Source organism: Chiroxiphia lanceolata, chromosome 11 (assembly GCF_009829145.1).
Source record: "Chiroxiphia lanceolata isolate bChiLan1 chromosome 11, bChiLan1.pri, whole genome shotgun sequence".
Classification (NCBI taxonomy): Eukaryota; Metazoa; Chordata; class Aves; order Passeriformes; family Pipridae; genus Chiroxiphia; species Chiroxiphia lanceolata.
In genome coordinates, this window is record NC_045647.1 from 14998230 (window position 1) to 15012889 (window position 14660).

The 14660-nt window shown below is 63.4% G+C and overlaps 4 protein-coding genes across 6 annotated transcripts; 2 read left to right on the forward strand and 2 right to left on the reverse strand.

The window, feature by feature from the left end:
• Positions 1-6: 6 nt before the first annotated feature.
• Positions 7-3246, forward strand: LOC116792291 (probable G-protein coupled receptor). Its single transcript, XM_032699145.1, has 2 exons — positions 7-306; positions 646-3246. The coding sequence occupies exon 2, from the start codon at positions 756-758 to the stop codon at positions 1989-1991; it is 1236 nt and encodes a 411-aa protein (XP_032555036.1). The 5' UTR covers positions 7-306; positions 646-755; the 3' UTR covers positions 1992-3246.
• Positions 3247-3254: 8 nt separating this feature from the next.
• On the reverse strand, positions 3255-10517 carry PCBP4 (poly(rC) binding protein 4). Of its 3 annotated transcripts, none has more exons than XM_032699144.1 (13): positions 10370-10517; positions 7720-7835; positions 7406-7429; positions 7296-7328; positions 6923-7039; positions 6709-6837; positions 6331-6459; positions 6004-6078; positions 5804-5848; positions 5547-5622; positions 5095-5147; positions 4483-4652; positions 3255-4166 (listed from the first exon to the last, which is right to left on the reverse strand). In XM_032699144.1, the coding sequence occupies exons 2-13, from the start codon at positions 7813-7815 to the stop codon at positions 3851-3853; spliced, it is 1263 nt and encodes a 420-aa protein (XP_032555035.1). In that variant the 5' UTR covers positions 7816-7835; positions 10370-10517; the 3' UTR covers positions 3255-3850. The 3 variants fall into 3 exon arrangements, with proteins under 3 accessions (XP_032555035.1, XP_032555033.1, XP_032555034.1); XM_032699142.1 differs by lacking the exon at positions 10370-10517 and adding an exon at positions 9309-9498; XM_032699143.1 differs by lacking the exon at positions 10370-10517 and having other exon boundaries at positions 7720-8041.
• Positions 10518-10626: 109 nt separating this feature from the next.
• Positions 10627-12214, reverse strand: ABHD14B (abhydrolase domain containing 14B). Its single transcript, XM_032699147.1, has 4 exons — positions 12110-12214; positions 11709-11918; positions 11298-11539; positions 10627-10977 (listed from the first exon to the last, which is right to left on the reverse strand). Exons 2-4 carry the CDS (start codon positions 11914-11916, stop codon positions 10795-10797), a joined length of 633 nt encoding a protein of 210 aa, XP_032555038.1. The 5' UTR covers positions 11917-11918; positions 12110-12214; the 3' UTR covers positions 10627-10794.
• Positions 12215-12800: 586 nt separating this feature from the next.
• ABHD14A (abhydrolase domain containing 14A) lies at positions 12801-14558 on the forward strand. Its single transcript, XM_032699146.1, has 4 exons — positions 12801-13169; positions 13259-13374; positions 13690-13925; positions 14179-14558. The coding sequence occupies exons 1-4, from the start codon at positions 12946-12948 to the stop codon at positions 14359-14361; spliced, it is 759 nt and encodes a 252-aa protein (XP_032555037.1). The 5' UTR covers positions 12801-12945; the 3' UTR covers positions 14362-14558.
• Positions 14559-14660: the final 102 nt, after the last annotated feature.

Genomic DNA, 14660 nt, shown 5'->3' on the forward strand with positions numbered 1-14660 from the left:
AGGGGGGCAGGTCTTGGGGACCCAGGTTCCCCCCTTCCTGAGCCCCTGCCGGCTGCTAGGACCCAGCAGCTGTCCCCGTGGGACTGCCACGAGTGCAGGCAGTGCAGGCAGCGCCGGGAGTGACAGCTGGTGCCATCCGCAGCTGGCGGGCTGCAGGCAAACAGGATGACGAGCGGGTGACGGGAGCGGGGAAGGGGGAGCGTGGCCTCACACAGGGCCCACAGCCCCTGTTCTGCTGCGGGAGCGACACCGGCAAGAGGGACCCTGGCAAGGAGAGGAGCATCACCCACCTCTCCAGGAGCAAAGGTGCGCTGAATCCCACCCACCCCAGTGTCCCCTGCGGCTGGAGCAAGAGGATTGGGGCAGGCAGGTTGTGCTGTCCCTCCTGGGGACATGGTGGTGCTGTTGGGGCAGGGGGACAGGGTGTTAGCCTGGCATGGGTGCCTGCAGGTCCCAGCAGTGCTGTCTCTGGCCAGGCTGGGGACAGCCTGGGTGCCAGCTTTGGGACAGGCAGGGTGCTGTGATCTCACTGGCTATCTCTCCTTTCTCCAGCACCTTGGAAGTGTACTGGTTGTCTTTATGTTTCTCTGTGGCTCTTATTCGTTTTGGTTTTTCTGCTTCACACCCCACTCCCATCCCCAACAGGAAAGGAGAAGACAAAGGCCATGGTTGTGGTGGGGTTTCCCTCTATAAGATGCAGGAGAAGAACCCTTGCTGCCCAGGCACCGGAGCTGCTGGCTTAGCCCTTGAGGGGGATGGCGAGCCGAACAGGGCCAAACACCACCGACAGCCTAGAGCTGCTCTCCGTCCCCGAGTACTCCATTGCCCAGGAGGTGGTGGGCCTCTTCTGCATGATCCTGCTCACCCTCACTGCCCTGGTGGCCAACACCGTGGTGTTGGTCGTCATTCTGAAAACCCCCCTTTTCAGGAAGTTCATCTTCGTCTGCCACCTCTGTGTGGTCGATCTCCTCTCTGCCATTTTCCTCATGCCCCTGGGGATCATCTCCAGCTCCTCCTGCTTCAACAGGGTGATCTACAGCATTGCCGAGTGCAAGGCCTTGATATTCCTGAATATCTGTTTCATCAGTGCCTCCATTCTCACCATTGCCATCATCAGTGTGGAGAGGTACTACTACATCGTCCACCCCCTGAGGTATGAGGTCAAGATGACCATCAGGTTGGCGGTGGCTGGAGTGATCTTCATTTGGGTCAAGTCTGCTCTCATCACTGTCTTGGCACTGGTGGCGTGGCCTCAAGGCAACGGGGCCACCAGTGCCAGCCGCTGCACAGTCTACTGGAGCCCTGGGGCCCACAAGAAGGTTTTTGTGATCCTCTTCAGCACCACCTGCTTTTTTCTGCCCACCATCATCATCCTTGCTGTCTACAGCAGTGTCTACCGTGTGGCCCGGACTGCATCCCTACAGCAGGCACCAGTGCCAGTGCCAGCACAGGCAGTTGCACCCAGACACCGATGCGACTCCATCGCCAGCCAAGTGACCATCATCATTGCCAGGATCCTGCCGCTGCCCAAGCTGATCCCAGATCGCCTTTTGGGAAGTAACAAGGCCATCCTCACCTTGGTCCTCATTGTGGGACAGTTCTTGTGCTGCTGGCTGCCCTTCTTTGCTTTCCACTTGCACTCCTCTGTCACTGTTGGCACTCTGGGTGGTGGGCACGGGGAGATGGTGGTCACCTGGATTGCCTACTCCTCCTTTGCCATCAATCCCTTCTTCTATGGGCTGCTGAACCGCCAGATCCGTGAAGAGCTGGCCCGGCTCCGGCGCAGCTGTCTCAACCGGCCGCTGGCTCAGGAGCTCTGCCTTTCCATCTCAGAGGCTTCTGTCCAGGAAAACTTCTTGCAGTTCCTCCAGAGAGCAACTTGCACGCTGGAGACCCACACCAGCTGCATCAGCTCCAGCCCCCAGAACAGGCTGGACCAGACCACAACAGGCTTCCCCCTCCCAGGTCAAGTTCCTGAACAGAGCAGCTGAGAAGCAGGAGGCTCTGTCCCACCGTGCTGGGCAGGAAACCTACCTGGGACCCACCAGACTTGCTTGGACCCAGCCTCTTGGATTTGGAGGAGTCCTTGTTTGGGTTTTGCCTCTCTCTGAGCTTATGGTGGAAGATGGTTTCTCTGCTGGGGAAGGCAGCAGATCTGGTGAAGCCCCAGGTCTCTTCTGCAGGCTGGCTCCACCAGCACAGCCCAGTTGCATGGATGGGCTCTCCTCAGGATGTGGGATGCCAAGCGGCTCCTGAGCAGGGGCAGGGGTCACCTCTATCTCCATCACCCTGCTGGAACCACTCATGGCCAACAGGGAGGGCAGATGTCCCTTGCACTCTACCTGGGAGCAATGTCCCAGCTAACACCACTAACACCAGTAACAGCAGGGCCCCGGGCACCCCACTGAGCCTGGATGGCAGACATGGAAACCTCCATCCTTGGCTGTTAAACCCAAAACTAATGTCTGTGTGGAGGAGCTCCTGCTCCCTGTGGTACTGATCAGGGGCACACACCCGTGGGGCTGACTCTGACCGTGTCACTGTTTGTCCTGCTGGCATGGCAGCACACAGTGTCCGTGGCCATGCCTGGTTGTGCCCTCTGTCCCCCCTGCCTACCAGGGGCCACCCCTCTGGGGGGGAATTGGCTGCCTGAGGGTCTGTGCCAGGCTGTTTATGGACACAGCTGTCCAGCTGAAGCCCAGCCACGTGCCAGCTGAACTGGGCTGCTGGCCAGGCGGGGGGACATGGTGACACAGGGTGATGGAGGTGGCTGTGTGGGGTGCTCCCAGGCGGCAGCAGCCAGAGAGGATCAGAAGCTGCTGTTCCCCTTTGGTCTCATTGCTTCTGCAGGACCTCCCATGGGGTCCTCAGTGCCAGAAAGGGGACTGGACCCTTTTGGGGGATGCTGCAGGGGTACATCAACCTCAGCCCACCCACAAAGGTCCCAGGAATGGTGTTGGCATGGTGGGTTGGATACGTTCTTACCCCAGTAATAACTGGGGGCCTGAGGGAGAACTGCCCCATGGCCTCCCAAACTGCCCCATGGCAAGGAGGGGTCTTCAGGAAGACCCCCAGAGAGATGAGGCTGAAGGCCAGCCCCCTCCCCGCCCCAGACACAGGGATGCCCCTCCAACCACCACCCCATGTCCCTAGCAGACTTCTCCCACAGCTCCTGCTGTGGGAGAAGTGTCCACCCAGGGTGGGGGATATTATTATTATTATTATTATTTTCTTGTAAATTTTATCTTTTTATTAAACCATTGATAAGTTACAAAGGAGGAAAAAATATAGACATATATACAGCATTTCCAAGCCAGCAGGGACTGGCTCTTGGATGGGGTTGCTGGGAGGCGATTGCCCCAGGGTGGCCCCGGGAGGGCCCCCCACCAGAGCCAAGGGAAGAGAGACTCCTGCAGAGGCCAGGCAGTCCCTCATCCAGTGGGACCTGACTTTTGGGTGCCAGACAAGAGTGTGGGCAGCAGCAGGATGGCAGGGTAGGCAGGGGGAGGAGCAGGAGGTAGGGGTACCATGCTGGCACAGGGAACTGGGAGAAGGGACCCTAGGCCAGCAGGAACAGTCCCCCCACCCAATACCAGGACATGTGGTCTCTGTGCAGGAAGATCAGGGAGGGGGGCACAGTGCTGCTGGGACTGGCAGCAGGCAATGAAGCAGCCCCTTCCTCCAGCGGGCATTGCCACCAGGAAGACCTTTCCCTTCCCTGGGGTGAGGGGCAAGGAGGTCCACCCTGGGCATGGGGCACCTGGCAGGGGCTGGGGGCCAGAGTGGGTGGCAGGGAGATGTCTCTGGTACCAAGTGGCACCCTGGACACCCTGGCCTGGCCCACTGAGGCTCAGTAGGGTGAGAACTTCTGCCGGTCAGCTTTCTTGGTGCCGTTGGCCGCTGAGATCTTGGTCGTGTAGGTGGCGGTGCCGCCGTTGGGACCCGCCACAGAAGACGGAGACAGTGCCAGGAAGGACACCGGCTTCAGGCCGATGAAGTTGGAGAGGGAGATGGCATAGGGGGTGCCCAGCAGGGCTGGAGGGGCCGGGGCAACGGTGGGAAGCGCAGTGCCGGAGCCTGGGGCGAGGGGCTGGGAGAAACCCATGCCGAGGTCCATGGAGCCAGGGCCCGGTGGCACCTGGGAGGTAGATTTAGCTGTCTCTAAGCTGGGGAAGCAAGCAAGAAGGATGGGATGGTGACTACCATGGTGACAGAATGGGTTTCCCAAACGCCCCAACCCTTGTCACAGGTCTCCATGGCACATCCTGGGTATCCCACTGAGTAGGATTAAAACCTGGGGATCAAACCCAGTGGGTCTCAGATCCTGCACCTACCATCTCAGGACCTCAAAGCACCACCCAGCTCATCCTTCCTGTGGATGCTGGGGTGGGGATGTCCCCCTAAAGCTGTCTTGGGGTGCTGGGGAAGTGCCCTCACATGCATCCAGCATGTGTGTGTCCCCCCCCCCAGGCTGGCTCCTACCAGGCTGTGATGAGGTACTGAGCCAGGGTGATGCTGACGGGGGTCCCCGTGATGGTCACGTGCCGCTCACTGGAGCCCTCAGTCTGGTTCCCAATCTTGATGTGGGCGCCCGACATCTGCCTGATCTCGCTGATCTTGCTGCCGTGCCGGCCGATGATGCAGCCGATGAGCTGAAGGGGCAGGGACCAGGATGAGCTGGGAGCAGCTGGAGCAGCCACACCAAGCAGGGAGCTCCCAGGGGCTCATCCAGACACCTGCTACGCCTGGGAGGGTTGGGGAAACCGCAGAATGCAGTGGGAGGGCAGGGCAGGGCAGACCCTGCTTTTTGGTCTCACTCAAGCCTCCCTTGCTAGCATTGCTGGGCTGCCACATGCCAAGGCCCTTCCTTGGCATTGGCCAAGCCCTTTTGCCCCCTCATGTGCCTCAGTTTCCCTTTTCTTCTGCCCCAGCAGCCCCCTCCTGCTCCTGAGCTCTGGTAGAGCCTCCTCTGTGAGGAGCAGTGGTTCCTGGCCCCTGCAAAGTGCCTGCAGGATGGGACACATGGCTGGGGGTGGGTTCTGGTCCCTCTTGCCAATATATACGTCTTGCCCTCTTGCCCAGACCAATACATACGTCGTTGGGCACCAGGAACTCCTGGGAGCTGCTCTGGGAGCTGGCATCCAGGCCTGGAGAAAGAGACAGGGATGTTAGCAATGAGGAGGTGGGTCTCCAGTAGCCCCATGCCCCCTCCTCAGACCTGTGCCAGGACAGCTAGTGGCCCTGGGGACAAACCTGGAGGATCCCTGGGGAGAGGCAGGGAGGACAGGACACAGGTACCAGCCATAATTTGGTGCTGGTGCTCTTCCATTGCAGGGTTGGGGGGTACTGGTGGGTCCAGGGACCCCAGGAAATCAATGAAGGGTTGTGCTGGGGGGAGCGGGTAGCCATGCCAGGGGGGACAGGACTGGAGAGGTTGCAGGAGTTGGGGACCTCCTCCTCAGGGTCAGGTGTCTGGGTGTGCCAGGAGGGGCACCTCACACCCCCAGCCTTGGGGCAGACATGGGAAATGTCCCCTGGTAGCTCACCTGGCATCATGGCGGGTGTATGGCCCAGAGGGGCGAAGGGGAGCGTGTGCCCTGACAGCTGCTGCAGCTTTGTCACCTGCCCAGGCAGCGGGAGGAGGAGGAAAGAGGCATTAGTGGTGATGGCAGAGAGTCCCCTGTGCCCCTGCTGGGGTTGAACATTGGCACCCAGCGCCTTCCAGGATAGGAATCCCCAGCAGCACCTGTCCTGGTGGGCATGGACCCAGTGCCCGCAGAAGCTGCCCCAGGGACAGACTCACCTCTGCAGGAGACACTCCACTGTACTGGCCTTGCATGGAGAATCCCTGAGGGGGAGAAAATAGGGTATCAGTTGGGAGCCAGGTGGGGACCACTGCCTCAGCCCCCCACCCCCAGGGCAGAGAGGCCACCATGAGCCCACCAGAGTTGCCTCTTGCTGGCTGAAGCTGCTCTGTGCCCCAGGGGGGCTGTGCCCTCTTACCTGGTTGGCAGAGAGCAGGATGGTGCCCAGAGAGAGGCCAGGGTGGTAGGGTATGGTGGCCCCCTTCGGAGGTGACTGGAGACAGAAGGAAGGAGGTGGAGAGGATGAGAGATGAGGCTTAATGTCCCCTACAGCCCCATGGACCCTCTGCCCTCTCATGTCCCCAGCAAGCTGGGCGCAGCCCTCAGCACCACTGAGGCAGGGTGCTCCTATAGGCTTCCACGCAGGGGGACTATGGTGTTTGGGTCCAGGTGGGCACAGCAAGCCTTGGGGAGGGGGAGGTGGGTAGCACATGCCCCTGGGCTGGGCATGGGGCTTGGGAGGTACCTCCAGGATGACGGCGCAGATCTGCCTCACGCACTGGATGATGGTGTCTGGCACTCCCGAGACAGTGACGGCCCGTTCCGTGGAGTTGGGCAGCAGGTCGCCGGCCACCTGCACCTGTGCCCCCGTGCTCTGGGGGGAGCAAAGGGAGATGCTAGTATCCCTCAGCCACCCCTGCAAGGGCTCAGCACCTCACACCTCCCCTGTCCCCCTCCTGAGCTCCCAGGGACCATTGCAGGACCTGGAGGGTGATGCTCTCTGCTTCTGCATCACCTGCATCACTTCCCACAGCCCCTGCGGGACTGTGGCAGCTCCCACACTGAGGGCTCTGTGCTCCCTGGGGGAAAAAAGATCCCCCACCCAGGGCATCCTCAGCCTCACCTCCCGGATCTCCCGGATCTTAGATCCTGCCTTGCCGATGAGGGAGCCGCACTGGCTGGCTGGGATGACAAGGCGCAGGGTCACCGGTGCTCTGCCTGCTGCCGCCCCATCGTTCCCTACTCCCAGGTCCTGTGAGGGAAGGGGGATTCAGCCTCAGACCCCCAGGATCCCACAGGTGTGGGGGCACCCAGCAGGGTATGGGAGGGCTGCCTACCTCCTCCAGCTTGAAGGCGATCATGGAGACGGCTCGGAAGACGGCATCAGTGGAGCCGGTGATGGTGGTGATGCGCTCGGGGCAGGACCCCTCTGAGATGGTGATGCGTGCGCTGCTCTGGGGACAGTGTCACACCCCGTTAGGGATGTCACAGACCCTGTGCTCCATGACTTCTCCCAGGGATAGGTTATCGGGCGAGACTGATGCCTTCAGATCTGAGCTTCCCCCCTCCCACCTGCCCCAGGCAGCCTTCCCTGTAGTACTACTGTGTTTCCCCTGGATCCCCTTGGGTTTTGGGGCCCAGGCATATGGGAGCCACGAGACGCAGGCAACAGAGGCATCAGGACCTGGCAGTCCCCCAGCATGCCCTTACCTGCTCTCGTATCCTCTTAACAGTCTCTCCTTTCTGCAGGGAGAGGAACAGGGCAGGTGTCAGGTCCAGGGGAGCCCAGGGCTGCCGGTGCCCTGGACCCCAAATCTTACCTTGCCAATGATGCTGCCGATCTCCTGCAAAGCCAGAGACAAGAGTGGCCCCATCAGCAGGCAGCTCCCTGCCTGCCGAATCCCTCCTCTGCCCACAGCTTGGCACACCTGCAATGGGCAGGCCCTGCCCCGGGGCCACTGGGACGCTGAGTGGCTTAACTGGTGACACTGAGGCATGGGAACCCCTCCCCGGCTTAGGATGAGCAAAGAAATCCTTCTAGGAACGCTGTTCCCAGGGGGAATTGGAGCTCCAGCATGGCCCCTCAGCCCAGGCATTGCTGACCTCCTGGAAGTGCTGAGCCCCCTGCCGTTACCTTGCCGTGCATGAGCATGCGGAGGGTCAGGGTGATGCTGAGCTCCGTCTCCTCAGGGCTGCCGCCCACGCCGCTGACTCCATCCGGCGATGCCATGGCGGGGGGGCGAGCTGAGCCTGCGGGCACGGCAGCCTTCAGAAAGGGGGCAGGCACCAGCTAACCCCCTGCTCCCAGATCTGCAGCTTGAAAATCCTATGGCTGGGAAACGGGGAAACTGAGGCAGGGGCAACACTGTGCCCTCCCCTGGCAGAGGAGGTTTGCATGGCCCCATGGTACCCCATGGATGCCCTGCACTCCTGCCTGGCACTCCCCAAAAGGCCCACTGCTATGTGCCTGCCAGAGCTGCCTTCAGCCTGTCCTGCACATAGCCAGGGGAAGGGGAAAGGTGTGGGGAATGTGGCTGCGAGATGAAGTTCAGTTTGCAGACACTTGCTGGGGTGAGGGGAGCAGAAGTGACCTGGGTGGTCTTGCAGGCTGTGTGAGCCTCCCTATTCCTCCTCCTCCCTTCCTTCTGCCCATGCGCAAAGTCCCAGGGGAAACCGAGGCAAAGCTCCCTGATGGAGATTGCTGGTCCGATAAGAACCATGGCGTGACGTCTGATGTTGCTGCACCCTCTTTTCCCCCAGAGCACCCCAGGGCCCTCCCAGACCCTGTGCCTGGGGGCCGGGGGCGGGCAGGGCCCCTGGGAGGAGGACAATCGCCGTGTGTCCAGGGCCGGGTGGGCGGTTGCGGCACCGCTGGCTCCCGGCAAGCCGGGCGATGCCAAGCAGCTTTGAAACAAAGCACCCGTGTTGGGGCTGGGGCCGTGCCTTCGGGCATGGCGGGCGGGGGGGGGCAGCTATTTTAGGTGCTGGCAGGACTCGTCACCGCTATGGCACATCTCCTGCATCAGGGTAACGGGGGGCAGGGAGGGGGCAGGTTGGTCCCCTGCGCACCCCGTAAGTGCTTCTGGCTCGCACCCCCGGGCTGGTTTAACGCCCCATCTTCACCTGCCTGTTCCTGTGGGCTGTAGAAAGGGGGAAAGACTGAGGAAGGAGAATATTCCTGTTCCCGATGGAGGGGAGCCTGAAGTAGGGTGGAGGGGGTGAGACATGCCCTTCTATAACTCCCTGCCCGCAGCATCCAGAGCTGTGTGCGGTGCCGGCAGGGACGCGCAGCCCGCCAGGGTCCCCCATCCCCCCGGGGATGAACGGCAGCGGGGACCCGCCGGGGACAAAAGACCCTGCGGGGCAGAGAATGACGAGGCTGGCAGTGGGACAAGGGGAAGGCAGCAGGGCCACGGTGTGTTCCCCCACTGCCACAGACTATGTCGGGGGGTCTGCGGGCAGGGTGTGCTCACCTCCAGGTGAGCAAGGCTGGCAGGGACGCCAAAGGCCCCGGTGATGGGCACAGGCCACCTGCCATGGCTGGCATTGGGACGGCCACGAAGCTGGGCACCGCCCGTCCTTCGGGGCACCTCTGAGTGGCAAAGGGAGGTGTCGGGGGACAGGAGGAAGCCCCCACCCCGTCCCAGGGCGTCGCTGTCTCCGCTCACCCTCCCGGCCGCCCCAAACCCCCCGGTCCCCGCGGGAGCGGGGCCTGGCGGGTACCTTTCCGTGCGCCTCGTCCCTCCGCCGCCGGCCGCCCCGCTCAGTGCCACATTGTCCCCGGCGGCGCCCAGTGACACCCGGGGCAGGAACAATGAGCCGCTTGACAGGCCAGGGCCAGGCTGGCAGCCCCGGCCCCCACCCCGGTCCACGCCGGGGCCCCCCTCGCTCTTCCCCTCTCCCACATCCCTCCCTCCGGGATCCTATTACAGCGGATAAGAGACACTAAAAGGAACAATGCACCCTGGGTAAGGCCATCTGCCACCGCTGGGGACATTCCTGGCCCCCCCTCCCGGTCCCCCCTCCCTTGGCTCACACATCACCCCTCTTTGTAATTGCGTGGTTTTTTTCCTGGAAGCTGATCAGCTGGCAGGGCTCAAGGGCTCAAGGACACCGGAGCGGGCAGGGATGGGGCAGCTGGCACCCCAGGGCCCATTGGCACTCCGGGCTGCTGCTGGGAGGGAGTGCCTGGAGGGCTGTGGGGCAGGAGGCACTCCTGTATGGGGGGGGGCAGGGCTGTAACAAGGGATCTGAACCAGGTGTGGGGTCAGGGATGCTCCAGACAGGGGTCCTGCCATATCATCAGGGCAGGTACCAGCTCCTGCATCCTTGGCACTGCCTTGTGGCCCCCACATGAGCATTCTGTACCCACATAAAAGTGCCCCCCCTCTGTTACCTCCCCCACTAAATCCTCCTGGGCCCTGGCGTAAGCAGCTAAAGCCCAGGCAGGCTTGTGGAAGGGGGGGCATTGGGGGGGCACCCTGCTGCTGGCTCCATCTGTGCCCCTGAGTGCCCAGTGCAGCAGCACTAAAGAGGAAGGAGGCAGGTGGCAGGCAGGGGTCTTGTCCCCCTATCTGTCAGGCCTCCCCACCCACCCCCTCATCTGTTCATGGCAGCCACTCCTTGGGTAAATCTGCCCCCACCTCCCTTGGGTGCTGGGCTGGCAGTTCCCTTTTAAGCCCCTGTGGATTACCCTGGACTTGGGTGCATGCTAGGAGAGGTGGGAGGAGGAAGAGGAAGCAAGCAGGCTGGGGACACAGCTGTCACTACCTTGGGGAACCTACCTGGCCCTGAACGCAGCCCCAGGGCTCCCCGGGCACCCTCTGAGGCTCATGGGGGTCCTGCGAGAAGTGGTGGGTGGGCTCCAGTGAGGCTGGCACCTGCCAATCCACAGGGCAACAATCCCCAACTGTACCATCCCTCGGTGGCTGCACCTTCCCTGCTATCACCCCCCAGACTTGCACAGGACAGCAGCCACAGAGGTGGGGACTGGGGAAGGAGGTGGGAAGAGTGGAAAGAAGCAGGATGAAGGTGGCAGGAAAGCAGTGGCAGAGCCTGGGATTTTATTTGGTCCCAAGGGAGGTGGGTGATGGCGTAGGCCAGTGTGGTGTGGGTGCCAGGCAAGCGGCTGAGCTGGCACGAGGGTGCATGTGCAGGCAGAGGGATGGTTGGGCTGGTCACATCCTCCTGCCTCATGGTCCCACCCTGCTCACACCAGCTGCTGCAGGAAGGCCAGGAGTCCACGGTGCCACTCATTGGGCTTGTCCAGGTAGCAGGGGTGTCCAGCACCCTGCAGCATCAGCACCTGATGCTCAGGGAGGTGCCGCAGGTTGTTCAGGCTGGTCTCCCCCAGCTCCACGTCCTGGTCCCCATACACGATCAGCGTAGGGGTCTGCAGATGGGGAATGCAGAGGGGCAGCCTGTGAGTGGGATCCAGGCACCCAGGCACTTGTTCCTCCTGGCCAGAAACACCCTAGAGGGGATACACTTGCCCTTCTATCCCACTCATCAGGACAAGAGGCTCACACTCCTGGGTCTCTTTCCCTTCTGCTATCCCACATCACATTCCTTCATCAGGATGTTCTCCTTTTCCAGTGGCAACAGAGTTTCTGGCCTGTTTAGTCTTTCCCCGCTCAACTCCAGTGCCAAGGCCCCCTTTTCACCATCCCCTCCCAGTTCCCTGACCTCCCCCAGTGCCCCTCCAGGCCGTACTTTGATCCGGGCATACTGCTCCCCCGTGAATTTGTCAGTGCAGATGGGTGCCACAGGTACATATGCCTTGACCAGGTGGCTGTGCTCTAGGAGGAAGGGCAGGGAGTACATGCCGCTGAGCGAAGGGCTGATCACCACAGCTGGACCGAGGCACAGAGCCTCCGAAACGGCCTTCAGGAATTCTGCCGGCGCTGGCTGGCCCACAGGTGCTGGGGCCACGGCATCCTTGGAGCGCCCCAGCCCTGAGCCACGGGAGACACAAGTGGCCCTGTCAGCCTCCCCGCTGCCTCAGCGAGCAGGAGAAACTGGCACAGCACAGCTGGATGCCAGGGTTGCCATCCTGGCACCACAAACCCAGTGGGTGCATCGGCCCCACCTGGCTCCAGGGCTGTGGTCACCATCACACCTTACCCGGCAGGTCGATGGCCACGGCTCGGTAGCCGTTTTCGGCCAGTGCGGCGAGCGTCCCCACCTGCAGCCAGGTGTCGGAGGAGAAGCGGATGCCGTGCAGCAGCAGCACCGTCAACCTCGGCGCCGCCTGGGCGGGCTCAGCCTGGCGGTAGAACAGGGTCTGTCCTTGCACGGTGACGGTGCTCTCAGTGAGCCGTGGGGTGGCCATGCCTGGGGGTTGGGGGGCTGTTAGTGCGGGCGAGTGGTGGGAATGGGAGGGGTGACGTGCCTTGTGCCGCCGTCGAAGCACGGGTGGCCACGGGGGGGTCACACCGGCATCATCCTCACTGCGGGGACACCGGCGGGGCCGCTGATGTGCCAGGCGGGCTCAAGGAGCCTCAGTTTCCCCGTCCGGCCCTTACCTGCTGCTCCGTGCCCGGGGCCGGCCGCCGCTCGCCTCCTCCCCGCCCCCCGCCGCACCACCGGGCCGGGGGAGCCGCGTCCCGGGGCCAAAGGCCTGCGGGGCGGGGAAGAGGCGAGCGGCAGCACCGCCTCATGGAGCGCAAGGTCCGGGGCGGCCCCGGGAACGGCTGCGGCCCCGCCGGGCCGGGCCGAGCGGAGCCGAGCCGAGCTTTGCCGAGCTCAACCCGAGCTTTGCCGAGCTCAACCCGAGCCGAGCCGAGCTTTGCCGAGCCCAACCCGAGCCGAGCCGAGCCCAACCCGAGCCGAGCCGAGCCCAACCCGAGCCGAGCCGAGCTCAACCCGAGCTTTGCCGAGCCCAACCCGAGCTTTGCCGAGCTCTATCCGAGTCCAACCCAAGCACAGTTGAGCCCAACTTGAGCTTTGCCGAGCCCTTGACGAACTGAGTCCAGCCTAGCTCAGCTGAGCCCCTGACGAGCCCCGCCAAGCCCCACCAGGCCTCTCCGGCCCAGCCGATCCCCCGGCCGTTCTGTCCAGAGAGCTCTGCCGAAGCCCGGCGGGGCAGTACCGGGGTCGGGGCCGTGCCGGGGTCGGGGCCGTGCCGGGCAGTGCCCCGCTCCCCGCGCCCGGAGCCTGCAGTGCCGCGCGGTGCCGCCGGGCGGAGCCCGTGGGCGCGGCGGCGCCGGGCGGACCGGGCCGGACCGGGCCGGGCGGGGGGCGCGGGCTGGGCCGGAGCTGAGCGGAGCAGCGGGGACCGGGACCTGCTCCCCGCCCGCAGCAGTGGGGCTGGGGGCCCGCAGCCCCGCGCTGCCGCTCTCCTTTTCCAGCGGGAGCGGAGATGCTGCTGGCCCGCAGCCGCCTGTCGCTGCTGCTCCTCGGGGCGCTCCTCACCTTACTCCTGTACCTCCTCCTCCCGGCCGCCCGGCAGGGGCAGCGCTCCCGGCCTGACGAGGGGAAGCGGGGCCGGCGGTCGGCCAACGGCACGGCGAGGACGGGGATGGCTGCGGGAGAGCCCCCCGTCTTCTACAGGGAGGTTCCCGCAGGAACTGCCGGCCCCGGGAGGTGGGTCAGCCCAGCCTCGGGTCTGTCATCACCAGCTGCAGGCATGGCATCGTCCCTGAACCCTTTCCCGCCTGTCTTCCCCCCCGCAGGCCTGATGTCCTGTTCCTGCACGGCCAGGCGTTCACCTCCAAGACGTGGGAGGCCTTGGGCACGCTGGCGCTGCTCGCTGGAGAAGGCTACCGTGCAGTCGCAATAGATCTGCCCGGTAGGACCATGGCACTGTGTTTAGTTGATCCCTCTGGGCAGCTCCAGCCCCTGGCCTCAGCTGGGCTCTGGAGCTCTTTGGAGAGAGGGCTCTGGATAGCTAGACACGATCCCTGGGGCGTGTGCCTGGGATTTGGCTCTGCCCTGGGGCGTTGGTCTCCATCACGTGGTGAGGCTGGTGTGAGGCTTGGGCTGTACAGCCACTAGGGCTTGATCAGGTGCCCATTTTTTGCCAAGCCATTGAACTTCGCGGGGAGAGAGCAGTGGAGACTGCACAATGCCCCCTGCCCACCCTGCACCCTCTTCCCCATGCCAGGCTACGGGGATTCGCCCCCAGTGGAGACGTTAGTGACGGCACAGGGCAGAGTGGCTTTCCTGGACCGTGTTCTCCAGCAGCTGGGCATGCGGAGGCCCATTCTTGTGAGCCCCTCCATGAGTGGCCGCTTTTCCCTGCCCTTTCTGCTGGAGCATGGGGACTGGCTGTCCGGCTTCGTGCCCATTGCACCCGTGGGCACCAAGGACTACACTGCTGAGCAGTACCGGCGGGTCCAGGTGAGATGTGTCATTGGGCTCCTGGGGGGCTCCCCTGGGTGCTGCTGAGCCTCTAGCTGTAGGGAGGCATGGAGGGTGGCCCTGTTTAGGGGTGAGTGAGGGGGACCTGTGCCTCCCAGCTCACGGGGGAGCTGGCACCTGCCTCCCCTTGGCTTTGCAGCCCCCTGGTGATGCATGGAGGTGGGCACAGCCCAGGGGAAATGCAGTGGCCATTTACCCCTCTGACAACAGTTCTGCTTTTCTCTCTCCCAAGACGCCCACCCTGATCCTGTATGGTGACCGCGACACAGGCCTGGCTCCCCAGGCCCTGCAGAACCTCCAGCACCTCCCTGAGCACCATGTAGTCATCCTGCCTGGTGCTGGCCATGCCTGCTACCTGGACAAGCCTGAGGACTTCCACCGGGCTCTGCTGGGCTTCCTGCGCCAGCTGAAGTGAGCACCGCCTCCTCCCTGCCGAGCAGAGGACAGGGGCTGGGGCATCCGAGGGACTGGGAGGCACACACAGCTGGTGTGAGGGGTGCTGCTCCCTGTTGGGGTGTCCCCAGGGTGGCGGGGGTGGGGACTCGAGGTGTCCTTCGCTGGCAGGACAGAGTGTCGCCTGTCACGAGGCCAATAAACTGATGCTGCTCTGTTTTCTGCGTGTGTCCCCAAGCGCCGCGGGCCTCCCCGGGTTCCAGCCCCATCTCTCCAGCGTGGGGCAGGACGGTGCCCTGCGCCCCTTGCCTGTACCCCGCC

What these genes read in the sequence shown, in the direction of transcription:
- LOC116792291 (XM_032699145.1), top strand. Translation starts at nt 756, where the DNA reads ATGGCGAGCCGAACAGGGCCAAACACCACCGACAGCCTAGAGCTGCTC.
- PCBP4 (XM_032699144.1), bottom strand. Translation starts at nt 7,815, where the DNA reads ATGGCATCGCCGGATGGAGTCAGCGGCGTGGGCGGCAGCCCTGAGGAG. An exon ending in TCGCCTTCAAGCTGGAGGAG is followed by an intron (nt 6,838 to 6,922) that starts GTAGGCAGCCCT and finishes CTTCCCTCACAG; the next exon opens with GACCTGGGAGTAGGGAACGA. An exon ending in AGTTCCTGGTGCCCAACGAC is followed by an intron (nt 4,653 to 5,094) that starts GTATGTATTGGT and finishes CTGCCCCTTCAG; the next exon opens with CTCATCGGCTGCATCATCGG.
- ABHD14B (XM_032699147.1), bottom strand. Translation starts at nt 11,916, where the DNA reads ATGGCCACCCCACGGCTCACTGAGAGCACCGTCACCGTGCAAGGACAG. An exon ending in CGTGGCCATCGACCTGCCGG is followed by an intron (nt 11,540 to 11,708) that starts GTAAGGTGTGAT and finishes CCCGTGGCTCAG; the next exon opens with GGCTGGGGCGCTCCAAGGAT. An exon ending in AGCAGTATGCCCGGATCAAA is followed by an intron (nt 10,978 to 11,297) that starts GTACGGCCTGGA and finishes CCCCATCTGCAG; the next exon opens with ACCCCTACGCTGATCGTGTA.
- ABHD14A (XM_032699146.1), top strand. Translation starts at nt 12,946, where the DNA reads ATGCTGCTGGCCCGCAGCCGCCTGTCGCTGCTGCTCCTCGGGGCGCTC. An exon ending in AGTCGCAATAGATCTGCCCG is followed by an intron (nt 13,375 to 13,689) that starts GTAGGACCATGG and finishes TCCCCATGCCAG; the next exon opens with GCTACGGGGATTCGCCCCCA. An exon ending in AGCAGTACCGGCGGGTCCAG is followed by an intron (nt 13,926 to 14,178) that starts GTGAGATGTGTC and finishes CTCTCTCCCAAG; the next exon opens with ACGCCCACCCTGATCCTGTA.